The sequence below is a fragment of the Drosophila elegans genome, unplaced genomic scaffold (genome assembly GCF_018152505.1).
Source record: "Drosophila elegans isolate 14027-0461.03 unplaced genomic scaffold, ASM1815250v1 contig_183, whole genome shotgun sequence".
In the NCBI taxonomy this organism is placed as follows: domain Eukaryota; kingdom Metazoa; phylum Arthropoda; class Insecta; order Diptera; family Drosophilidae; genus Drosophila; species Drosophila elegans.
Window position 1 is genome coordinate 13,173,330 of NW_024545550.1, and position 25,818 is coordinate 13,199,147.

The window sequence follows — 25,818 nt, forward strand, 5'->3', positions numbered from 1 at the left end:
AGCTGGGACATCGCACCATCACCCGCTGGGCCGTCGAAGTGGCACTCTCCGCTGGAAGGCAGATGGAACTCCTCCCCGACCGATGAGCTGATGGCGAGATGCAAATGAGCCCCCGGACGGATGGGGCCCGAATTACGAATCACGGCTCCTTCTCCGCCTCCGCTGGGCGACGCAGTTAATTGGGAGCTTGTGTTATGACATTCTTATCGCCGAATGCGCGTCGACCCCACCTGGCGGCTCATAAAAGCGAGTTTAGGTGGATGAGTTTAGGAGGTTTCAGTCGGTTCAGGCGATTCAGGCAGTTGAGCTGGGCAGCTGGGCAGCTGCGGAGCGGCATCCTAATTGCCAATTCTTCGGGGAAGGGAAATGCGCGTTTCGGACATTCCATCAAATGCGGATCGGATCGGATGCACTGCGCTGCGAATCGGGCGAAATGCGCATACTTCCGCATTTTGGAGTTCTTCCCGATTCACCTGCTCGTCGTCAGCCAACTTGGCGCGTTCTGGCCACATTAGCACGGCCCGCATTATCCCCGGCCATCATTAGTTGTCGGCTCGGCAATTACGCCACTCAATTGTCTTTGACTTGCACACAGGATCTCGGCACGGGATCAGCAGCACCTTACCCTGCCAATGGGTTCTGTTGTTGTTGTTGTGCCTGTGCCTGTGCCTGTTCCTGTTCCTGTTTCTGTTGCTCCGCGGTAATGGAATTATAATTATAGCCTCGCAACCTGCGCTGCTAATGTTGTCAGCGAGCACGAGTTGCAGTGCGATCCTGAGCCGGGAGCTTGGGTTATAGTTCCGGATTCAGGCAATGACTGAGTTTTCGATTTCAAGACCTGCAGCTTGATAATTGTCGCCACATTAAATTGTCAAATTGTTTGCGCCTGTTATCGCGATGTCCTTATGGGCACGTGCCATGCACACTTGGCTCATCATCCTTTCGTCCTTTGGCTCTCACAACGGTAATTCTCGTTGACAATTGCGAACAGCAAATATTCAAACGAACAATCAGGTGGATGAGGTTAAACAAAAACGTGCAAAAATGTAGAAGTTATTAATATAATATAAGTCAAACACAGTCAAGAACGTCACTGCAAGCAGTTATAAATGCCTTTATGTATGTTTTTCTTAAGGACAAAATTTTAGAGTTATATGTATGCGCAATAAATTTTCGGACCTTTTTATGACTTTCGTTTTTATACCCTTGCAAGGATCTTATTACTTCAGTCATAACAAGAACGTTATTCAATTATAAAATCATCTGCAAGGCTATCAACTTCAGATGTTGTAAGGGGTAAAATATGTAGAGTAAATAGTATTCCAAATGTTTCTACATAAGTCCCAAAACATGTCCCAAAGAAAGCGTCATCTATACGACCTTTACACAATTACCGGCAGGAGCGCCACTCTAAAGGGAAATACGAAGTTACAATGTTCTCCCTAGAAATTTACAAGTTTTAGTCCTGTGATATCTACATTTTATATAATATGTATATATTTAAGTACAATGATTAACAGTCATTATAAACTTAAATAAATCGCTTTTAAATATTATAAACATTTTTTTTGTCTGTATGAGATCACAGTGCGCTGACCATCTTAGCTATATATACTTATCGTTATTTGGGTGGTATTGTTTTTAATAGAAAGCACGGCGCAGAGTGAAATTTGTATGCCGTAATCAGTAGAAAATTGCTGTGCCTTTTGCGTACATACTCAGTCATTCTTCGTCTCTTTGCTGGAAATGATGGCTGCATTGCTCTCGTTTGCTGTTTTCACTTTGGTGTTCTGCCATGTGTGTTTGGCCCAGCTCCTAGAGGAAATCTGTGAGGGACATGCTGAATTTGGACCAAAGATAGTCAATGGCACTGACGCCCGACCATTTGATACTGCTTGGATGGCAAGCTTATATAATATAAGTAATAATAATAACGAGTTTTTTTGCGGTGGGTCCCTGATTCACAAATGTAAGTAACAAGAAGATTTGATTTGAACCATTTATATAAACATTCACTGCTTCTAGACTTCGTCATAACAGCAGCCCACTGCTTAGAAGGACAGGAAAAAATGTAAGTACCATACTGAAAATGGCTACATAATGACTACATTTTTAATATCGGCTTAGACTCGTGCGCATGGGAGAAAGTGACAGATCGTGTCCTGCTTCAAGGTGCCACGGCTTGAAAGAGTACGATGTGATCGAGACTATACCCCATCCCCATTATAATCGAAATAGTTTTGAACATGACATAGCTCTTCTGCGACTGGCCACTCAAGTTACGTTTAATGGTAAGTTTTATAAAGACGTATTCAACTTAAAAGCGTTTGTCCAAGCACATACAATTTTATAAAACTTTTGTTTCACTCAATATTCTTTTCATTTGTATGCCTGCAGACAACATCCGGCCGATTTGCTTTATTTTGGATGACGCTATTAGAGTCGAGCGGATCCGACGATTCAGGGCCTTCGGTTGGGGAACAACGAACAACAGTAGACTTCCAAGCGATAAACTTCAGACCATCGTTTTGACCCGGCGGAGCTACATAAATTGCACTGAAGGGTATGTTATCAACGATTGGCAAATCTGCGCCGGAAATACTTTTGGTGACACTTGCAATGGCGACTCTGGCGGCCCGCTTGCCGCCGATTTTACCTATAAGGGAAAAACCAGCTTCTTTCTTTTTGGGATCGTGAGCGCTGGTAGCAAGCATTGTAATTCCAATGGTGTCTATACAAATGCCATGAGCTACAAGGGTTGGATAGTTGGAAACGTGGCCATGCACGACTACCGCATCTTTAGTCTCCTGTATTTGGCTCGACCAATGTAAATATAACTCAATAAAAGTTTAAAGAAGCCTGTCTCGTCTTATGAAATAAAATGATATCAGAAGAAAAACTACACGACTTTTGTTTCAATCAATATTCTTTTCATTTGTATGCCTGCAGACAACATCCGGCCGATTTGCTTTATTTTGGATGACGCTATTAGAGGCGAGCAGATTCAAAGATTCAAGGCCCTCGGCTGGCGAACAACGAACAACAATAGATTGGCAAGCGATGAACTTTTGACCATCGTTTTGACCCGGCGGAACTCAACAAATTGCACTGAAGGTTGTTCTGTCAACGATTGGCAAATCTGCGTTGGAAACGCTTTTGAATCATTTACCGATTAACGCAGAAACCATCGCGAAATAGTAATGCTCTATCAGAGAGTGCAATTTGTGTGCCGTAATCTATAAAAATTCGGCGGTGCTTTTTTGCCTTGAGGTTTTATATTTAAATAATTCAAAAATCAGTGATTCTCTTAGTTGAGAATGATGGCAGCACTGCTTTCGTTTGCTTTTTTCGCGTTGCTGCTCTGCCATGAGTGTTTGGCGCAGCTCATGGAAGAGATCTGTGAAGGGCATGCAGATTTTGGCCCAAAGATAGTCAATGGCACAAACGCCCGGCCATTCGATACTGCTTGGATGGCGAGCTTATATAATATAAGTCATAATACTAACGAGTTTATTTGCGGGGGATCGCTTATTCACAAACGTAAGTAAAAATAAGATTTGATATTATTCACATGCTAAGAAGTTTCACTGCTTCTAGGCTTTGTCTTAACAGCGGCTCACTGTTCACTGCGACAGGAAAAATTGTGAGTACCATAGTTGTAGTGGCCAGATAATGATTAAAGTTTATGACCCGGCTTAGACTGGTGCGCATGGGGGAAAGTGACAGATCATGTCCGGCTTGGAAGTGCCGCGGCTTGAAAGAGTACGATGTGATCGAGGCCATACCCCATCCTCAATTTAATATATCAGGTCGGTTTGAGAACGATATAGGCTTACTGAAACTGCAAACTGAAGTAACGTTCAATGGTAAGTTAATATCACTTATAAAGCACTAATCATTAATATATTCATTATTTTACTGCCTCCAGACCACATACGGCCGATTTGCTTTATTTTGGATGAAGCTGTTCATGCCGAGCGGATCCAAAGATTTAGGGCCTTCGGCTGGGGGGCAACGCTACAAAATGTGCAAAGCTCTAAGCTCCAGACCATTAAATTGACCCGGAAAAACTCGAAAAATTGCCTCAAAAATTATAACATTCCAGACGCGAACGATCAGCAAATTTGCGCCGGAAATGATTTTGGAGACACCTGCATTGGCGACTCTGGCGGTCCGCTTGCGTCCGACTTTATTTACAGAGGAAAAACTAGCTTCGTTCTATTTGGGATCGTGAGTTATGGTGGCCGGTTTTGTAATCTCAATGCTGCCGTCTACACAAACGCTATGAGCTACAAGGATTGGGTAGCTGACAACGTGGCTCCATACGACATCCGTATCGCTGAAATCGTAAACTCTCGTAATTAAAAACAATGTAAATGAAATGAACTTGTATACACATTTAAAAAAACTATCTGTCGAACACGGTTTGTTGTATCTGTCTCCTGATACCAAATCGCTTTCTTTATTTCTAATTTGTTAACAATGTAAAGAGTATCAGAAAGTTGAGATACTCAATGTTTTTTAATAGACACTGAAGCAATAAAGACTTTTTGATAAGCTGGCCTCTCCTTCGGCTTCTGCTCACCTTATACTTATTTTAAATATTTAATTCCACAATCAGTACTGTAGCATATTTTCGCTGGAAATGGTGTCTGTCGAGCTGCTGCTGACTTTCTTATCGTTGGTGCTGAGCCGCCAGGGATTGGCCCAGCTCCTGCATGAAAGCTGTGATAGCCAGGCTGAACTTGTCTTTACATTTTCTCGACCACTCACAACTTCTTGGATGGCAAGCATATACAATAACACGGCATTTATTTGTGGTGGAACGCTCGTTCACAAACGTGAGTATGAAATCGTAAGGGCTAAAGCCAGATACTAACGATACTTTTTTCAAGGCTTCGTCCTAACAGCTGCGCACTGCTTAATAGAACAGAAAACATTGTAAGTTGGTGGTAGTAATATGAATTGTAACAGTTGAAGATTGGCTTTCTTGTCATAGGTTCGTGAACTTGGGGGAGTACAACAGATTGCAACGCAGGGGAGTGGAACGGTACAGAGTTACCAATCGTATAGTGCACTTCCAATATAATGCAGACACTTACACGAGCGACATAGGTCTGGTAAAACTGGACCGTGAAGTTATATTCACTGGTGAGCCCATTAATATTAATATATCATACTATTGTAGCAAATTTTGACATTAATATCAAGAAATGTTGTCCCCATTGTGCTTTCAATTTTCGATTTACTAAATTACAAATTTTAATTTATAGCCTACATTCGTCCGATCTGCATAATCTTGGAAAACAAGCGCAGCTTAGCGAAAGAGTTAGAGGCAGTGCAAAGCTTGTCAGCCTACGGCTGGGGTTTGACTAACAGTTCAGGGTCGACGAGCCCAGTGTTGCAGACTATAAATTTGACCAGGTTGGACATGGACGAATGCTACGGCCATTATTACGGAAATCAGATCTGCGCTGGCACCCGTGGTGGCGACATTTGCGATGGCGACTCCGGCGGGCCGTTGGCGGCATATTTCATGTATCGGGGAATCGAACGATACGTGCAGTTTGGGATCGTAAGCCTCGGCAGCAAACTTTGCGATTCGTATAGCGTCCACACGGATGTGATGGATTTTAGCAGGTGGATATCTGATGCAGTGCGCGAATTTGAATGAAAATAAAGATTGAAGCAAGGTTTTAAAAATTAATAAAGCAACAAACTTGTAAGACTGTTCACTTGTTTTCATTAAAAAACCCATCAGATACTTGGGTAAACTCCCATTTTTGGGATTTACATATATCCAAAAATATTAAAAAAATAAAACAAAAAAAACCCATCATTCATATGTTTTTCTCCAATCGGCTTGAAATTAGACACAACGGTTTTGAGATATGAATTCAGTTAAGATAAAATAACAAAAATTCAAAAGCATTAAATAACTTTATACCACAAGAATACATACAAAAAGGTATAGGCTTCACAATTATTCATTATCATCAACAAAATAGCCTAGAATTTAAGCTCTTTTAACTTTTAGTAGACGTTAATTCTTAAAACAGATCAATAAAAATCAGCAGCTGTGCTGATAAGACTCTCGTCGATTTCTCTTGGGGCTTTTATTTTATAGGAAATGGCGCTTCTCTGTCAGTAGTAAAGCAAATTTTCTCTGGGAATAATGTCTGTTCTGCTGTCGTTATCTCTGTTCGCTTTGGTGATCTGTCATAAGGGATCGGCCCAGCTTCTAGATGACAAATGCGAGAAGGGATTTGACTTAAAAGAATTCAAAACACCATGGATGGCCACCGTCTACAATCAAAATGAATTTATTTGCGCTGGAACTCTTGTGCACAGACGTTAGTATAAAACATCAACTCATTACTCATATTTGTCTAAGCATCATCCGTATATTAACAATATCTGCTTCTAGTCTTTGTCCTAACGGCTGCAAGTTGCATGGCAGAAGGAAGTCAACTGTAAGTATTACTCCAACATTAAAGATCTCAGTTTCTGATTGCCGGTTTGCACCTCAGATTCGTTCGTTTGGGGGAGTACGATTGCTCTCGATCGCGTTGCAACAACGTTGAACAATATGGTGTGGCCATGGCTGTTCAACATCGCGATTATAATCCACACACCGCCGCAAACAATATAGGTCTGCTAAAACTGCGCGGTGAAGTTGTGTATACTGGTAAGCAAATAAAAACTTACTTTAAAATGACTGCCCTACTTTCTTGACATTCTTTGGCAAATTTTAATGTCTCTAAAGAGGGTTAGTTAATTGCTGAATAATTGCCAAAAATATTTATTTTGCCCACAGCGCGCATCCACCCGATCTGCATAGTTTTGCTTAACGACATCAGTTCTTGGCCAATCAAAAGTTTCAGGGCCTTTGGCTGGAGTCAAAGGAAAACACTGCAGGCCGTGGTTCTGTCCCATAGGAGTCCAGTCGAATGTAACCAAAATGGCAAGATGAGGAACGATATCGATAATCAGATCTGCGCCGGAAACTTTGAAGCCGACACCTGCTTGGAAAACTCCGGCGGACCGCTGGCGGCTGATTTAGATTTCTTCGGAGAAAAGCTCACCGTACAGTTTGGGATCGTAAGCAATGGCAGTGAACTGTGCAATTCCGCAAGCCTCCACACAGATGTTACGGCCTACAGACACTGGATATATAATACTGTGCGCACATTCGAAACCCAAGGGGATCGGGTTTTGTTTGAAGAGTGCAGCAGCAATTGGCCTGAAGATGTTTTTGTTCGCCTTTGGGAGGTGTCTCTGTTTCAAAGTACTTTCACTGGCGCGCTTATCACAAACCGTAAGTTTTTGTTGACTTGAGTTTAACAAATTGTTGATTACCTATTATTTAAATTTAAAAGGATTTGTCGTGACTGTTGCAAGTGCCTTCGTCACAGGTTACACTCCCGTGTAAGTATATTTATTAATAATTTATTTATCGATTTAATATTTTTTTTTCTATGCAGAAAGGTCGAAACAAAATATCATGAGCGCCTTGACGTTGAATCAATTCACAAGCATCCCCAGTTTAAATATTCAGCAGGATCATCCAAAAACGATATTGCATTGCTTAAACTAGCTCAGAAAGTTCCCAACTCAGGTGATTGTGATTCAGTTTAGACCACTTTATTTTCCTAACAGAGTCATTTATTTTAAGATCTTGTGAAGCCGATCTGCATCGTCCTGAACTCCAAAACTCCCAGGGCGGTGACTGCCCTTGTCGATGTGGTCACGGAAGATTTTATGGGCGTTAGATATGTAAATTTGAACCCCATCGATCATTCTGCTTGCTCCCAAAAGATTGAAGATCCAGTAGAACCCAGTCAATTTTGTGTCGAGCAACCTAGCGACTTTGTTTACGAGTCCCCCGGTTCAACATTGGGTTCGTTTCAAAATGTCAGCGGCACCGACAGGTACCTTCTCTTCGGCATAAAAAGCTTTGACAAGCGTGGTGTAATTGTGTATACAAATATTCAAAGTTACGCCGATTGGTTAGTGGATACAGTTAATTGTGACTAGTTTATTTTATTATAACTGTAACTGTGTTAGTTCAATACAAATATGAGTTATAAAATTGAGAAGCATAAAACTGATGACATTATCTCACTTCATTTCATGAAAATAAGGCATAACAAATGAGAACATATTTGTTTTGTATTGGCAAATCCGACAATTGCAGTGCACAAAATCAGAAACACATTTTAATTTTTAGCATAGTACGCTTGGGAGAGTATGACCGATCAGCTTTATGCGCTGGATCCGTACTTTGGTAAAGTAGAAGCAGGTTGCAAGTCCGAAAACTATTTCGACAAAAATGTTAGATTTACAGGTATTCGAGGAATAAATAATATTTTGTGGTAATCTTTGGGACATACCAGAGTTAACATTGGTAAAACATTTAATTAATGCTACCTCAGTTTTTTTCAGAGTAAGTATGGTAGTCATACAAAATTCGACAGTAATTATACATGGTACTTATACAGGACATTATATTTATTACAATATGCTTGCTTGAAAACATTTTATTTACTTGTGCCTTGGTAGAATAAAACGCCACATTGTCCTATTGAGTTTGTAGCTTATACCGCAAGATGGCGCTGTTTAGGCATAAATGTAAAATGCATGTAAAATTGAGAGGTTCATTAACTTAACGGTAGATGGTCGCAGATGAACATCGGGAGACTAAGTTCCGAATTCGAACGTCGATTAATCGTTTGGTGTGGCGCCACCACATTTAAATAATTACAACAAAGAAATTGCGCGAATAAAGTTAAGTTAAATAACTTTATAAGTTGCTGTGTGGAGCCTAAAATCTTGTTATTAAATATATATATTTTCTCGAAAAGAGTTCCTTAATTAACCTGCATTTATCTAAAGTTTATTGGCGAACAACTAGCTTGTTTTCTGGTGCTTATTCCCAATTCATACGCTCATTAAATTGTAAAGCCAAGTGCGATCCGCACTAGATTATTTAGTTGGTTCATCCTTTTGGCCGCCGCACATCCTCAATGCAATTACGCGCATGCCGACGACGCATGCGTGACATTTTCCAGATGACTGCGCCATGTCGTTTCCTCTCCCTCGATTCTGTTCTTAAGACCGATCTGTAAGACGTTTCAAACAAAATACCTGCCAAATGATTTACTGCCGCTTTCGCGTGCATTAGCCAAAGTCATGGGGCTAGCACTTTTGGTTTCTGTTTGTTCTTTTCACCTCCAAGAAGAAAGAAGGAAGTGAGGGGACTGTTGGCCCGCTTCTCGCTCTTGGTCAATATCACTGCAAAAGGGCCCAAAGCAGGCGATCTGCAAGGCGGCAACCGGTTTTCGGCCAACTGCGCAGTTTGATCGCTTTTTTTTGGGAGGAACTGCATTTGGTTTAGTGTTACTCTTACAAAGGGCTTTTGCGATATGGCAATTAAGTTCATAAGACCTCCAGCCCAGTGTTTAATACTATTAATTAAGCGATGAAGTTGAAATAAAAGCTACTTTTAGCTTTTTTTTATCAGGTAACTAGTTGCTATTGATTAGATAGGTGGGACAAAATATTAACCTAACCTGTAGAAGGTAACACCCTAAAAACTACCAAATATAAAATCTACATATTATAATAAGTTTAGTTTATTGAGCTCTATTACATATAATTTACGTAATATAATAAAAATCAGAGGTAAGATTGCTTTAATAGGACTGAAAATATTGTTCTCTCACAAAAATAAATAAAATAAGTATAAGATAAGCAATTTATATTCCCTAAAATAACATCAAGAGGGTGTACAAAAAGCGTCCCTTTGACCACTTTTCCTATTTTTGTTTTGGCGCTAAAGAGAAAAACCAGGCACTGGCGGCGAGTGGAGGTTTTTGCCCGGCCAGAATCGGGGTGTTGTGTGTTGGGGCCGCTGTTGTTTTGGGTTGTGTAGCCGTCACCCAGATTATCAGGAAACTGGAGGAACCAGTTTCGGTGCGATGTGGCATGCAACCTAAATATAGAATCGAAGCGCAAAAATAAAAAATTAAATAAAACGCGAATTGCTGCAAATTAGCCCGGCCAAAATATTGATCCAGGCCAGTGATCCGAAATTGTAGAACAGGATTGCCATTACATTACCACGCGCTGCGAAATTCATAGCTGAAATTGCGCCTCATGTTTGTTTATGTTTGCGTTGCTTTTTCGGCTTTTCGGGTCTTATCTTATCAGCAAGTGCCGCACACGAGCGGCTAACATGCAGATACAGATACATTTACATTTACAATTGCACTAACAGATACAGATACATTTGCGCACCTTTCGGCTGTCCGCTTACCTGTTGATTGAGCGAAAGAGAGAGGGATAGCGACAGAGAGAGCGGAGTGCCGTTGTGTGGGTGAGCGGGAGTATCTGTGTGAGTCGCTGCTCGCCTTTCAGTGCGACTCCAAACAACCCGTCGTCGTCGTCGTCGTCTTCGAGATCCAAGCCCTCATTCGCTCGAACGCAACGATCGCGCGCGGTTGTCTCGCCCAGAAGAAAGATATTGAAAATCCCGGAACGAAGTACGAAGTGTCTCGAAGTACTCCCCCCCCACCAAACCCCACAAATCGCTTTTCATTTTCGCAGAGAGAACGATCCGAATCCGCTTGCGATTCCAACAAGTGCGAGTGAAGTGTAAGTGTCTTGGCCAGTTTCTTGTTTGCCTCCTGCCAAAATGTTTTTTCGAGTTGGCCGAGAAGAGCCGGTTTCGGGGCCACAGGGCCCTCGATCGAGTGATTCATGGCTCCAAAAGCTTGACCGTTGACTCAGCATCCCCGAAAATCAAAAACAGATATAAGCAATTAACCCCTCAATAAAAAAAAGCAAAAGTGTTAACCGCAAGTTGTTGTGTAACTAACCGTTGTCATCGTCGTTAAAACCGAAAAAGATCGTCGAGATGCGGTCTTTAAACTTAATTACGTTCATATCTCGGTTGTTCGGTATCTTAATCGGCGCAGGCAGAACAGTGTTTTTTAGTGACTTGATTGAGTTGCTGCGTTCCGCACAGCTCAACCACAGTCAGATTATTTAATATTATTTTTACCACTCAACATGATTTAATTAAAAAGTCGAAATTGTTTTTTGTTTTTTTGGCCCAAAAGATAGGCGGCGGGTGGTGGGATTATTATTATTTGTTTACTTGTTTGCCGTTCTTGTTTAACTCGCCTGAGCTTTTTATGCCCGCCCGTGATGCGATGCGATGCGATGTAGACACAAATATGCGCTTGTATAAAACATCCAAATATTATATTATATTATACATATTTATCCACATAGTCAGCCATGTTTTCTCTTGTATTATTTTTTGTGGTTTGCTGAATTGTTTGCCTCGATACGATTCAATTCGTTTCGTTTCATTTCGCTGCTTGATTGAGCACATCAGCGCTGGCAAAACATATTTGCGTTTATTTTTGTAAGCGTAACGCCATGGCAACATTTTAACATATTTATGTTTTATGGCTCACTTTTCATGCACTCGAAACGGAATTTGTGGAAATTTCGCTTTAGCCAGGGCATTTTGGTTTTAAAGCGACCTTCGATCTCTAAAAATGCCTGCCTAAAAGGGTAGGTGACCCCGACGGAATGATTAATCGATTATTGGGAAATCTATAATGAATCCGACAGATCATACCTCCGATGGACTCACCACCGCTGATTCATGCACTCAGGATCTTTTGTGACCCAAATTCCCTACACTTCCCGGGGTTGTTGCTCTCAATTCGGTTTTACACTTTGTTGTGGTCTAAAGGAAAGCAGATCACGGGAAATAGTTCACCAGCAGAAACTGAATAGCACCTGCAGTTGTGCTCAACTTCAAAGAGACGTGCCAAATGTGCGTTTCATAGGCATAGGGGAATTCGTAAATAAGAAAACGAAAATGTGCAGCTAAATTTGCGTTTGAAAATAAATCTGTATCGAACAATAGGGGTTTTTTAAATGCATAGAAAAGAAATCTTAAAAACAAATATGTCAAGAATGTATGACAAACGTTGGTTTTTGGGTAGCGGGTCTATAATCTTTTAAGGCCTTTGATAAAATCTTTTTGGTATATTTTAAAAACTAGCTACTTTAACAAGCAGTTATCCTACCAGTCGACTTATATAAAAATATCTAACAATAGAGGGTTATGTGAAGCACTTTTCGTAATATACCTTTAAATGAATAATAATAGATCTTTAAATGAATATATAAAAAATGTTAAACATAAGTTTTTAGCTAGTCGGAAAAGGTTTGGTTTAAAAAAAAAAATTTAAGTATTGGATCGCATTTCGGATTTCTATGAGCTATAGCCCCGAAACGGACTGCTTGCACATCGGCATTTTAGCTAGCTGCGCCGCTAAAAGCTTGGAAATGAAAACAAAATACAAACAATTAGCCAAATAACAAAATATATCCCGAACCGAGAACAACAAAAACAAAAACCAGTGGCCACAAAAGCCAGACAGACATTGGCAGCCGTCGTAGTCGCAGTCGCCGTCGCCTTCGTCTGGCGTTTGTAGCTTTGCGGCTCTGCCGCCGGAATCGGTTGGGAATTGAGCACCGACAATGTCTATATAGCTGCCATATAGCCTCTCGCACGGCCCAAAAGCAGCGACGCCGACTGCGACTGCGACGTCGATGCCAGCGATGTGGTTGAAAAGATTTTTGTATTCGAAAACGGCACAAAATGCACATAAAAATTTTCGGTTTCGGTTTTTGCTTTAGTTGAGAGAAAATCGTCGCTTAGTTAACGTCGCCCAAGAACTGAACAACTGGCAGTGCACCACAAAAATCGCCACGAATATACGAAACCGATCCAAGTCCAAATCAAAAACTTAAAACCAAATCGAAACCGAATCGAATCGAAACCCAGCTAAAGCCACCTGATCGGAAACAAATCGGTCAGTACCAGTTCACATGTGAAATCAGCCACAGATAATATAGTATAAATCAGCTGATTATACAATAGCCTGCAGCAATCGATTTGCAAGGACCGCTGATGAATCAGAAACCTCCCACCCCGCCCCCCTTTCCACTAAATATTGTGTCGTGTGAGGTGTGATTTCAGTGAAGGTTACCAACAAGTAAAATACCTTACGAAACCAAAGACTCGGCAGCTCTCGAATATATTCAATTGCTAAATAATTTTCTTGGCACGCCGATCCAGGGAATTTCTTTTGACGCATTTATCAAATTTGTTGGCCAGAGCGCACAGATACAAAATTTCAGATACGTCGTAGATCTTCGGCTCGTTGAAATTGAATAAAATTATATAGTCAAAAAGCGAGAAAATTTTTAGAAACTTTTCAAGGTGAGTTTATTTTTAGCGCCTCGAAATGGCTGCGCGGATTGGATTTGTTTCCGAATATTCTCGCTCAGTCAGTCAGTCAGCTAGGCAGCCATCCGCCATCCGCCATCCGCCGTCCGCCAGATACAATATCTGCCAGATACAGATACACAAATTGCGAAAGTGGTGCGGATGTGGCTGCCAGCCACCTCCTGCGCCTTCTTCTCATGCTCGAATTGCTGCGGTTTGGCGCCACAGTTTCTGAGACATTTTAGAAGCGTTTTGAGCGATATATAGTAGTCTATATATCGGCGACAGCATAAAGCATCGCATATTAATGAAGCCAGTTCTCTAGGTCGCCTGCTCGGTCCGAAGAAAAGTGTCTTTCGTTGTCTTGGCAATTGCGATTTTCTCGTCTCTGCTCTTCGCTTTTCCTTTTCGCCCGATCTATTTTCAGCCAGCACATCCTCTCTCTCACTCTCACTTTGGCTATCTCTGACATCACGTATACGCAGTGGTTGCTCTCCATTTCCATTTGCCATTTCCAATTCATGCCAGACCACCAGCAGGCAGTCAGCCAGTTAGCCTGTGATGTAATTTAGCCATGACCAAAACTTGTTGATATTCGCTTTGTTCTAGTCCGATTTCTATTTTTTTCTTGCCAGGGTTCAGTGACCTAATGATCCATTAATCACCCACCTTCTTATCTTGCGCTTTAGTTACGGTTGGTCACCTCTCCAATAATAGCTGTAAGGCGCAACCGAAACTTTTCACGAATCAATCTTACAACGCCTCACAACACCCATGAATCAATGGTCCGATAAGATAGCAGTTCTATAAACTTGAATGAGCTAATGGCCATTGCCACTGCCCACTGCCCACTTTTTGTCGATGAATGAAATGTCTTTGTTTACACTGCGGTTTATCGGTTCAGGGTGGAAATAATTACCTAACGGATGGTTGGAAAAGAGATGGCAGAAAGCAAATACATTAAAATATGTATTCCATGTTGATAGAATTTTTTTTGTGTATGAAGCAAAGAAAAAAAATAGCCTAGCTGAGATGTCTTTTTAATATTTTATACTCTTGAAAAAAAAATAAAAACTTAAAAAGATTTAGTATATAATCTTAATAAAACGGATGATTGGAAAAGAGTAAGCATTTCATGTTGTTGGCGAAACATTTCGTTTGTTCCCCTTAAAATTTAGGAACTTAATTAATCATTAGTTCAAAAAGAGGAAAGAAACAAGAAACATTAACCATCTACTTATACTTTTTTACCATTAAATGTATGACTTGACATATATTCAAAGAAAGTATTTCTTTTGTTCGAAATTTCTCTCTGTGCTGAGGCAATGCTTGCAATTTCTTCTTCAGCCGGGGATCGTAAATTAAAGGCCGTCGCGGAAATGTAACCCGAGCTCATTAGAATGGCACTTCTCGCTCACATCCTATTCCGTTCCTGGGTGCGTGACAATATTTCATGGGTTGACTTCACTTGACTCGGATTCGTGCACACAGTGCAACAATCGGGGGGATTGACGACGGGAAAAGGGGACCATGCTCTAAAAAATTCAAACAGCTCTGCGTATATTTTAATTAGTTCGCTCTCGCATTGGCAGTTCGTTTTTTGCAGTTGACAGTTTGCAGTTTGCAGTTCTCTACGTTTCTCTCGGCACCAAATCATTTCTCAAGAATTTAACCTTCGTGAACTGTCATGGTAGATTGCATTCTCGTTCCCCTTGCTGAGGCTAGCACTTTTCTCGTATCTTTGTTGTGGCTCTTCAGGGTTCGTATGTCATTCACAGCGAAATAACGCGAAACAAGAGCAAACAACCAGAGATAATGGATTGAAGAATATTTCTACAGACTTTGATGAGGTGCTCCCCTGAGAAAAGTTGGGGTGTAGACGGTATATGAGTAGAGCATTAATGAGATATGACCTCATTTCGGTTGATCTTGAACTGTATCCGCATCCATTTGCTGGATTACAGAGTACTATAGTTGGGAAAACTTACCTATAATGCTTTTTAAGTTGTATTTAAATCTTTCTTTCATTATTTTGTAAAGGTTTATTTCTGACACCAAACCCAGAATTTGGTTAAAGGAGATTTTTACGAAACAATCTATGAGCCCCTGTCATTTACTTTAGGTGTTTGTGTTTAACTGATTATCCAAATTGAAACCCAATAGCTCTCACCACTCCAAACCACTTCGATCTGCAACCCTGACCTTAACTTCTGCCAACGAGTTAATCACATTTCCCTGGCAAAACAACTTCGATGGCACACTTTCGCACAGATATGAAATCGCAAGTGAAGGAGGCAAAGTGGAGACAACGGAATTACACAATATTCGAGCGGCAATTTGACTAAAAGTAATCACGTATCTGACGCCTCGCAATTACATAACCGCAGTGCGTTCAAAATAAACGCCCACAGACGCGAAATCTTCGACGAACAGAAGAAGTGCAGACTCAACTCGAACTCGACTTAACCCCCCCGCCGTTTACCCCTTTTTCACGCTGGGAGCCAACGCCACTGCTCTTTCTGCACCACAAACGTGACTGGCAAACATTTTTGGTTTTATCGCCACAAAAACCCAACGAGAGATTGCGATTGAGTCGGCACTATGGGATAGGATAGGTTTAAGTGGGGAAGCCGAAGCCCGCATCATCCCATTCCGGAGCTTTGTTTATGAATTTAACGAACGGAAAATATTTATTTTGGCCATGCACGTTACGTTGAACAAATTATAAAATCTCGTGCGGCGCGCGCTCATAAATCACAACAGCATTTACGTGCATCTCTTCTTTGGGATCGAGAATTAATTGCCCGACATTTGCCAGCGCTTAAACGGGCGATTGGGAATTTCACATAAAAGACAGACATTCCGAGAGTTTTCCTTGGAAAAATAAGTAGTTCAAAACGCTGGCCTTCCGCCCACCGAGATGAGATATTTATTCGAGCGGCGGTATTTCTGCGCCAAGTCTATTTCGATCGACAGCCCCTGCAGACGTCAATGCCAAAGTCACAAATATCAAAAATAACAAAAAATGTGATTGGCGAAAGCGAAAGGAAGGGCGTTACGGCATCTCAATGAAAATTACTTTGCCTTAACCCCTGCTGACCAATGCAGCTCCAATTACCCCCAGAAAACAGAAGCAACAGCCGTGCGTCCGTCCTCAAAATAGTTTCTTCGACATTTGTGCGGGGGAATTAGAAAATATGTATTTTTATGTATTTTCTGAAAAGAATCCGTCTGTGACACTTGCCTCTGCCTCTGCCTCTGTTGCTGTCCATTACGAAGGCTGACAAATTGTTTGTTGAAACGGGCTGAAATGCAAATGCTAAGCATTTTATTTAGTCTTTGATTAATTCATATCCAACAGATACTTGCACACTAGCCAAGGGGAAGATGTTTAAACAAATTCATTCGGGTGTTCGCACAATGTTCCCTTCGGAGCCCAGGAGTCGGGTACTTTGTCAGCCCTAATTGCAGCACTTTGTAAACTGTCACACAGAAGGCGGCTGGGCGGCAGGGCAAAAGGGGGCGGGGCAACAGCAACAGCAACAAGTGGGACGACCGACGACCGACGACTCCTCCTGGAGTCCCCATTTTTGATGGAGAATTATTGCCGCCCGTCCTGTGTGCCGACTTTATCTGCCAGTTTCAATCTGCCGCCTGTCATTAGCCCAAGTGACTAGGGGATATCCCCTCCAATCATCCGAAAGAAAGAGGCCCATTTGCATTTCGCAATTGCATTTCGGTTAATCGCATTTTGTTAACCCATTAAAGCCCACCAATTATGCACAAAAGGTAATTACAAACAACATAAAAACAGAGAGTCGGAATAAAAATAGTTTTCAATTAATTGCATTTTGTTCATTAATGTTAAATCAAATGGCAAATCCATTCGCTGTCCGTCTGTTTCAGTTTCAGTCCGATAATCTTGTTGACTGCATAATGAGGTCGGTCGATTGGAAAAGCAGAATGCATGTCTTTAAATATACTTTGCCACTTCATGTCTTTTATGTATTTTGAAAACTTGTATTTAGGTACCCACGATTTTTGGGATTAAATTAAATTACCGCACAAACAGCAGCAGATTGACAAGCCTATTAAATTGTCATTATATATGCCACACAATTTGTAGACAATTTGGAGGACGGGGAAAAGTCGACTGATTGAGGAGCTTTGTTCTATGCACTTTTTGCGGCTAATTAAATAAATGCGTTGATAATTACGCTTTATTAGCTCAGAACAACTAATATGGCATTAACTATTCCACTGACAGATTTAAAATTGTATTATTTTCCATACGTTTTTTCACAGCACGTTTGTTTTTTTGTTGTTGTTGTTGTTGTTGCTATTTGTTCAATTGCCAAAGCCGAGAGTGTTTTGTGCAGAGAGTTTAATTTATGGGATTTGGTTTTTTGATTGTTTTCTATTATATTTAATTACATTTTGTGCTGGCGAATAATGTGCTATTTTGCCATATTTATAATGGCATTTACCAGCTTTCCCTTACCAATATTATCCCGATTTTAAATCCGTTTACTTATCGTTATCGAAACCGGCAACAACCAGAACAAAGAGCTACTGTGTATCTTTCAGCTTCCCGCCAATGTATCTGTATCTGAATATTTGCATGTGGCATGTGTGCATCTACTCTACTTCAGCTTTAAATTCCATTTTTTGACACGCAGTTTAATAAATATTTACCTGCCACATTTCGCTTTTGTCGATGTTGATTTACTCGAAATTTCTCCGATCCGATGAAAATAGGTGAGCTGAGCGTATGGAAATTGCATTTTTGGCATCCCGAACCGGCCGACGAACTATCTCTCTGATTAAAATTTGCATTCGCATTGAATTTCACATTTCTCATAGAAAATATGCGCGAAATATTAATCAATTTTGCGCACAGTCATAGCACAATTATAATTCCCATATACAAGCAATCAAATTGCCGCATAAACTGCCCTGCTCGCCGGGGAATGCTATATGTTTGTATCTGTAGAATTTACATATTTTATTTGTGAAAATTTATGCAATTACAGGCAAATATTTGAAATTGCCAATTGATAAAAAATGTCGATAAAAATCGCACGGCAATGTGCATACATAAAGGGTGTATATAACAAAATAAAATGTGCATTCTGTGCAGTTTTTCGGATTTTAAGGGAATGCCAAAAGAGATTCAATTGTGGTAATGAACTTATGGCCACCTCAAACAGTGTGACTATCTTTATCTACATTTTTATTACTAACTGTATCTGAGTGAAAGAATTTTTCATGGCTGGCGGGAAAATTGCCACATTCAATGTCACTTGCCATTTTCCCTCTCTCTCCATTTCCAATCTCTCTCTCCCTCTCTCGCACTTGAAAAGCAAAGAAAATAATCACAAAAGAAACGGCAAGAATGCATGCAAAGTGTCACTTTTGTCAGCTTTTCTCTTCGTTTTTTTTTTGTTTTTTGCCATTGCGCCTAGTGCAAAATATTAAAAATATCAAACAAGCACACACGCAGCACAAAAAGAAAAACTTTTCCCTTGTTGTTTTTCCACGATTTTCCTTCTTTTTTTTATTTCAAATACTCAAGTGTTTTGATGCACTGACAGTTGCAGACGTGTGCTGGTGTGAGTGTGATTGCGAGTGAAAAACTTTTTCAGCTTTCAGCGCTTGATAAGCGCCGCGAAAAAAACCAAAAAAAAAAAGTAAAGGAAAAACATGAAAAAAGTCGAGTCGTCGAGCCGTTGAGTTACGCCCATTTAGCACGCGCATTGCATTAGACAGACTGAAGAGCAACAGCGTCGTCATCAGCGGGGGATCGTGGGGGTTTTTCCCCGGGGGGGTGATGAAAAAGCGAGGGGAAGGGGGCGGAGTTTCCAAGCGGGGGGTAAACATGTCCTGTTAGCCGCAAGCACGAGCGCACACATGACGTCACGTCACGTCACATTGCATCAGTTCAGGAAGCTCCTGTAGAACGAGGTGCAAGGCGCCTTGGGGGATACCCTACACGTGCTGTCAAAATAGGACAACTTTAAAGTAAACAAATAAAAAATAATAATTTAAATCTAAATATTACAAATCACTACAAATTTCCAATTCCTTATAATGGCCAGAATAATGGTCCTGGCATTTCTCTTCTGATTTTATCCTAACGTGTATTCATCTTTTTTCGGTTTCAAATATTATACCCATTACAAAGTCAGTAGTAAGCTTCTTTAACAAAGAACATGGTTATAAATAGAGTTCATAGATTCAAAACATTCTTTAATGACAAGAATTTGCAGATACAGGTTTCACTTAGGTATAAGATATTTCTTTAAGATTTTCCTGTTTTTGCTTTTATATTGTAAATAGTGGTCAAAAGAATATTAAAAGTAAATATTTAGTGATCTGTATTTTAAATTTCATAAAATCAATTTTTTTTGAACATAAGGTTTCTATGAGTTACAGAAAGTTCCCAAGCTATCTTGTTTAAATTGACGGACTTGATGATCCCTAGCTGTTACCTCATTCACCCCGTAATCCCACATACCCAAGCTCAGCGCTGTCTGAACGGTATTCAAAAATCACTCGCCCTCAGGCAGAATTTCTACAACTTCGGGCCCATTCAAATCCCCGCCAGTCCTCCATTTCCCCATCGGCAACTTCAGTTTCACTCAGCAGCAGCCAAAGTTTAGTTTTGGCCAGGCCAACAAAAGCGCGTCTGTGAAAAAAGCCAAGCAGCAACAACGAGAAAAAGAGAAAAGAAAAGAAGAACTTGAAGAGCCAGAGAGCGGGGAGCCATGAAAAAAAATAAAGACGAAAAAACGTTGAGCAGTTTGAAGTGTACGTGAAATTTGCATAAATGCGAAATCAACGCGTTCACTACTTGACGCTGCCCTCCGTTTCGATTCCCCGGAGGAACTGCAGAGCACTTTGCCACACATATGGCCCCATGTACAGACATACATATGGATATGGATGTGCGGCATGGCATTTGCATGGCTTGTTATTCCCCGACTGCGTTACTCCACTCCTAATTTCAACCAACTTCTGCCAGTTAGTGGGTGAATATGTCGCTCCGGCTTCACTTTTGTTTGGCCCAAAGAGCCACCACATCAGCGGCAGCAGCAGCAGCAGCAGCAGCATCAGAAGCAACAACACCAACGTATCTTTGAAGTAGTTTTCTTGGGCCTCGACCACTTGACAGCCGGCAGTCAAATGGGTATGGCTGGAAAATGGGAAATGGAAAAGCTGTTGCTGTCTCACACGAGTTGCTTTTAATGAGCTGTTCCCTTATGCAGTTTATTAATGTGTTGAAATAGCCAGCAAACCAAATGCACACTGTTTGTCTAATTCCCGATTTGTTTAGAGTCTGCAGCACGTAATTAGTTGGCTCATTACAGATTGAAGCTGTTCCGTTTGATAAACAGATATTTCAGAATAAACACCCGTCCAGACTTTGTGTTTCGAAAGCGATTCTAATTTCAATTGGGAGTACACGAGGGAAAAACTAAAACCAAATAAAAAAGATTAAAAATAATTTTTAAAATCCAATTGTAAAGACAAAATTTTAGTAAATTACTAGGTCTTGTTGCATATTAAATTTTTTTTTTGTAAGTCTGGGAAATGTTCAGGCTTTAAGTATTTTTTCAAATTTATTGTTTTTGAATTAAAAAAAATGTATCAATATAATAATTAGGATTTGGATTTATTTATCTTGTCTTATTTACAACCTTAATTCTCGAAATCGGTTTTCGATTTCCGCTCAGTGTATTCTAAAGCAGCGTGCGAAATGGCCAAATCGAATTGTCGACCCCAAAAGCCGCTGCCTCCCCCTTTCCCGCTCCATTTCCCCAGACTATGTATACCCACCATGACATCATCAGTGGCAGGCAGCAGCAGCACCAACATCATCGTCATCATCATCACCAACATCATCACCATCGACTTTGACTGCTGATGATTCCAGTTTGGTTTCGGTTACCACTTTTTTTTTTGCCTTTTGTCTGTTTTTCACTCTCTCTCTGTGTTATTATTCTGGCTTTTATGGCGGGGGCCAACTGCTAATGATGCCAAAATCAATTTGATTTCTGCTCACTTGCTCCGCTGGTAATGGCAACTCATGAGCTGCTGCGATTTCCATTATGGAGCTCTTTCTGTGACAGGAAATCGGCTTACAAACCGCCCTTTTCGCCGCACGCAAGAACTTTTATAAATTTTCGGATATTTTACAGTTTTTGCATACTAAAAACACCACGCCCTCATCGGTCGTTCCGAAAAATGTTGGCAATAAATCTTTGGAATTACCGCTGGCAAATTGATTTGTTGCTCTCGCCCCGAATCAAATGCAAAACTGCATTTCGGGGGGGCAGCCATCAGCGGCACATAAATAAATTGTAATTCGCCAATTGTGTGTGTAAAAGTTATTAGCTATAACTTGTTTTTTGACACTGGTCGCTGCAACGGTTCATTTTTTCCTTTTTCTTTGTATTGGCAACCTCAAAATCGATGTTTCACTGTACCCGGAAACGGACTACGACGCTACGTGTCCCACCGGCTTTTCCTCCTTTCGAACCCCCCCTCCAACTCGCATTTGGTTATTAGTCATAAAGCTGCAATGGGATTGCCAACTGGACAACTTTGTTAATGATACATGGTTGACCAAGTTTGGATTTGTTGCCACTGCTGGCTTGCTTGTTGTTGTTGTTGCTTGTGCGGCGGCGTCAAGTTGATAAGTTGCTAGAGCAACTTGGCTGTTTGAGGATCAAATAATTTGTTTACAAATTGCTTGCATATGGAAAGTTTGCTCCGCAGTTTGCCCAAGGCCGACTTAAAGTCGGAAAAGTGGGTCAGGCACACTGACGGAATGAATGCGGAAGGGTTTTGCATAAGCAGGAGTAGCCTAATCCTGGGACAAACAAATTTCACCATTTATCAGGCACTCCTCTTGTCGTCACTGCCACAGAAAAGGGTTTGGCAATACTAAGAAGGAAGTTTGGCAAACGGATAAGAAAGTCTAAATTGAAATGAGTTTTAAATGAATTCCTTTTTTTTAATAAGCCTTTAAATTGAAAAGGGTAAATTTGTAATCTGTGAACGAGACTAAGATTAACTGTAAGTTAATATTTTTCTGATAATTAGTCTTAGGGAGCAAAGTACGAAGTCGGCTTAGAGAATATAGATATAAAGATTTAAGATTTTAAGATTATTTTTTATTATTTTTTTTTAAAGTTCTTTATTTACCCTAATGGATTTCTTAATAAATTAACAAATTTAGAAAAGCTACTTTAGATTACGGGAGAGCAACTTAAAAATATGTATTATTTTATTTTTGGATTACTTTTTCTCAATGACCGAAACTCCTAATTAACTCGACATTTGAATCTCGCAGTGTGCTAAATCGTCGATGACATTTTGTTAGCCACAGAGCGTCCTCTTGGCAAGAGCATTTGAGCTAGTAATTAGCCAGGACTCCAAATGGCTCCTAAAAACCCAAAACTGCCATATTCCCCCCTTTCCTATCATTTCGTTTTCCTCGGAACTGGAGAGACGCGTTGGTGTGTTTGCACTTTCATGTTGTTGCGCTTTTAGCCTCTTTCAGTCTGGCACTTTGAATCCGTGGAAGAGTTGGCCGCCTCCACCGCCGCACCGATCCACACTCCGCATTTATTTAATATTTTAATTAAATTATTCCCGTGCATGTGCAGTTGGTTTGCCGGGGCGTCTAATGGGCCAACTTCATGGCATACAAAGTATTTACATGCAAATGCCGTCAACGTGTTACGGCCTGTGCTCTTGGGCTCCCCTGGTTCTTGGCAGGAATTCGAGCCGGAAACCTGGAACCTGGACTCGAGATGGAGCCATTACCACCCGCACTTAACGTTAATTAAACTGCTGTGTGTGCTAAAATGTCTCTTTTCCATATGTGTGCGGATATCCCTGCTCCGCAGCCCCTGGAATTTCCCAGCCCCATCCCCCAACTCCACTGGCAGCTGCTGTCGTTTTAATAGCTTAATGTAGTTACTTCCACTTTGAGTGTCTTTCGTGGAAAGAGAGGGGCAGATGTGGAGCGAATGTGTCTTTGCTAATAAAAAACACAACACTCAGCAAAATTGTTATGCAGCAAACTAAATCAACAGACACCCACCCACCCGTGTCCCGCCCACTTTTCCACTTTTCCCTGACCCCTTTTTCACCCCCCTCCCCCAATCCCCTGCAACGCACGTACAAATTACAAAGCTATGACGGGAAAAAAGTGCGGCAGGACATGGAGCAGGACGAATAGAAATGGTAGTTGGGCAACGTAGGGACACATAAGAGAAGACGGACGGGAACCCGTGTAAGCCACACTTACAACACGGCTCCATGTGCCGTTTGGGGTGCGCTTACTTACAGCACTCACTGTGGCCAGGGCCAGGAGGCAGGCAGTGGGTCCTTCGCAGTCCTAGTCCTACTATTCCAAGTCCCCTTTCCGGGGTGTGAGCTGCTGTGTGTGCAAAAAAGGCGATATCTAACAAAGTTTAACTCGTTTTATGTCGCACACCCTGCACAGGGACAGCCAATTGGGCTGTTATATAAGTCTTTGGACGAGGGGACCAGAAAACTTAACAAATAGAAAACTTAAATTAGTACAAACTTGGAATAAAGATACCAACATTATTAAGTAGTTCAAGGTTATAAGAATAAAACTATTTCAAGTATTTATGTATTTGTACCTCTATACACACAGTCGCAGAGTGGATGAGTCAAACGGTGATAAGATATTAATGACATTCCAGCTTTAAATTTAAGTGTAAAGATACTAACATATTCAGTATATTTGAAATTATTTTATGAATCAATCGGTGATATATCTTAACTTTAAGGTATAATATCTGAATTAGCTAATTTATTAGAAGGTTAACTTAAATCTTACAACTCAGAGAGCGTGCTAAGAAAACTCAACTAAAATCTCTGGGACTTTGCCAAGCTTTCATCCCAGGTTTTGCAGCTCTTTTATGATTTTCTAGTCACCAGGATATACACCTGGTCGATGCCACACAGCAACCACTTTGCTGGCTGCCTGCTGCATTCAGTCAGCCGAATATGTTGGCTCAGTTTGGCACACAAAACGACGCAGCAGCTTTTCCGCATGCAGCTGCATCTGGCAACCGGTTGTGGAAGGCGGAGAACTGAGGGGGGAATCCTTTTGGGGGTGATAAATCGGAGGGCAGGAGGGCGACGGTTGGAGATGTCTGACTGCTGGCAGGATTAGCCTGGACATGCCTGAATAATGTCTTTATTAGTGGCCAAAAAGGAGCAATCCGCAGTGGTCGTCGTCTTCGGTCCGTGATGTTTTTGCCGGATTCGTTTGAGTCGGGGTTTTGATTTCATTAATCGCCTACGTGATATCAAGTATACGCCATGTTATCGCCATTTTAACTAACGCATGCCCTTCTCTGCTCTCTTACAGTCAGCGCTAAAAGAAGATGGCCCAACCACAGCTGCTGCAAGTCAAATTGTCACGTTTCGATGCCCAGCCCTGGGGATTCCGCCTTCAGGGGGGCACGGACTTTGCCCAGCCCCTGCTAGTGCAAAAGGTAAGTGAGAGCGCCAACACCACCCTCTTTGGTGTATTTCCATTTCCCAACGGGCCAGAGTAAACATGTGTGAAAATCAGAAACAATTCGCTTATCGGGCGATTGACAAATGGAATTTGTGTGTTCGGAAACACTCTCCGAAAAATGAAATGAAATTTACGTTGGCAACGCGAAAAACGAATATTAGTTGGCCAGTTAATTTATTTATGTATTTAAGTGCTCGCTGGCTGCGTTTCTTTTTTGTTTGTTAAAAATAAATCCGTGGATATAAGTTTCACTTTTTGTGGTCGCTTTCCGTGCGATTTTTGCGCACGTTACCCAAAACAAATAAAAGCCGTATTTTTCCCAATTTTCAACAAATTTCCTCTTGCCATATTCCATATTAATGCCGCACAGACACACACCAACACTCAGACAGATAATACCCACACAAACAGACTCACAGATAGAAACCCAACTAAAAATTTGTTAAACATTCATAACAGATCTCGAAACATTTTACATTTGTGGCGACACGCAACTACAAAATTTGCTAAATCATTTTGACAACTTTATGAGCGCTTGCGGCGCGAAAATGTCGAAGGAATAAATTGGGTACGCCTAGTTTTATATTGATGTTCAGTACGATTCGTAACTGTAAGGCTCTATTTAACTAATGGGAATTTAATAGATGCCGTTTTCGTTAAGCTGAATGTTTACGGGAAGAATATATATTAACACTTCCTATCTAATCTTTTTGTTGCTGATAATATCGCCAACAAAATACACCGTTACCTGCGATAAAGTAAAGCATGAGCTAATATTTTAGTTAATCATGTGGAAATTAAGTTCCTGAGACTTTATAAAGAAGCAAATCCATGAATCACATATGCATATAGCAGCCCGATCAAGAGCAGCTGACGGAAGCCATAGCGATTTCGTTTATGACTCAATCTCACTCTGATAAGAGCCCTT

The 25,818-nt window shown here is 41.0% G+C and overlaps 5 protein-coding genes across 14 annotated transcripts in view; all 5 read left to right on the top strand.

Moving 5' to 3' along the window:
* Positions 1-1,713: 1,713 nt before the first annotated feature.
* LOC121466812 (chymotrypsin-like protease CTRL-1) lies at positions 1,714-2,902 on the top strand. The gene is made up of 4 exons (XM_041707288.1): positions 1,714-1,969; positions 2,026-2,071; positions 2,128-2,291; positions 2,398-2,902. Exons 1-4 carry the CDS (start codon positions 1,747-1,749, stop codon positions 2,829-2,831), a joined length of 867 nt encoding a protein of 288 aa, XP_041563222.1. The 5' UTR covers positions 1,714-1,746; the 3' UTR covers positions 2,832-2,902.
* A 387-nt stretch (positions 2,903-3,289) lies between these two features.
* LOC108141258 (CLIP domain-containing serine protease B15-like) lies at positions 3,290-4,589 on the top strand. The gene is made up of 4 exons (XM_017264509.2): positions 3,290-3,540; positions 3,598-3,643; positions 3,700-3,866; positions 3,929-4,589. The coding sequence occupies exons 1-4, from the start codon at positions 3,318-3,320 to the stop codon at positions 4,363-4,365; spliced, it is 873 nt and encodes a 290-aa protein (XP_017119998.2). The 5' UTR covers positions 3,290-3,317; the 3' UTR covers positions 4,366-4,589.
* A 30-nt stretch (positions 4,590-4,619) lies between these two features.
* On the top strand, positions 4,620-5,732 carry LOC108141257 (chymotrypsin-like protease CTRL-1). Its single transcript, XM_017264508.2, has 4 exons — positions 4,620-4,841; positions 4,896-4,941; positions 5,000-5,151; positions 5,274-5,732. Exons 1-4 carry the CDS (start codon positions 4,646-4,648, stop codon positions 5,672-5,674), a joined length of 795 nt encoding a protein of 264 aa, XP_017119997.1. The 5' UTR covers positions 4,620-4,645; the 3' UTR covers positions 5,675-5,732.
* Positions 5,733-6,163: 431 nt separating this feature from the next.
* LOC121466811 (polyserase-2) lies at positions 6,164-8,111 on the top strand. The gene is made up of 7 exons (XM_041707287.1): positions 6,164-6,353; positions 6,428-6,473; positions 6,531-6,688; positions 6,818-7,318; positions 7,380-7,428; positions 7,485-7,618; positions 7,676-8,111. The coding sequence occupies exons 1-7, from the start codon at positions 6,176-6,178 to the stop codon at positions 8,035-8,037; spliced, it is 1,428 nt and encodes a 475-aa protein (XP_041563221.1). The 5' UTR covers positions 6,164-6,175; the 3' UTR covers positions 8,038-8,111.
* A 2,366-nt stretch (positions 8,112-10,477) lies between these two features.
* LOC108141263 (PDZ and LIM domain protein Zasp) overlaps positions 10,478-25,818 on the top strand; it is a 58,222-nt gene continuing 42,881 nt past the window's right edge. For 3 of the 10 annotated variants that reach the window (XM_017264517.2, XM_041707284.1, XM_017264520.2), the window contains exons 1-2: positions 12,715-12,902; positions 24,738-24,864. In XM_017264517.2, the coding sequence (XP_017120006.1) occupies positions 24,754-24,864 (111 nt within the window). In that variant the 5' untranslated portion in view covers positions 12,715-12,902; positions 24,738-24,753. Of the gene's footprint in view, positions 10,657-12,713; positions 12,903-24,737; positions 24,865-25,818 lie in introns of those variants that run through there. The other 7 variants (XM_017264524.2, XM_017264525.2, XM_017264526.2 and 4 more) reach the window with 5 other exon arrangements.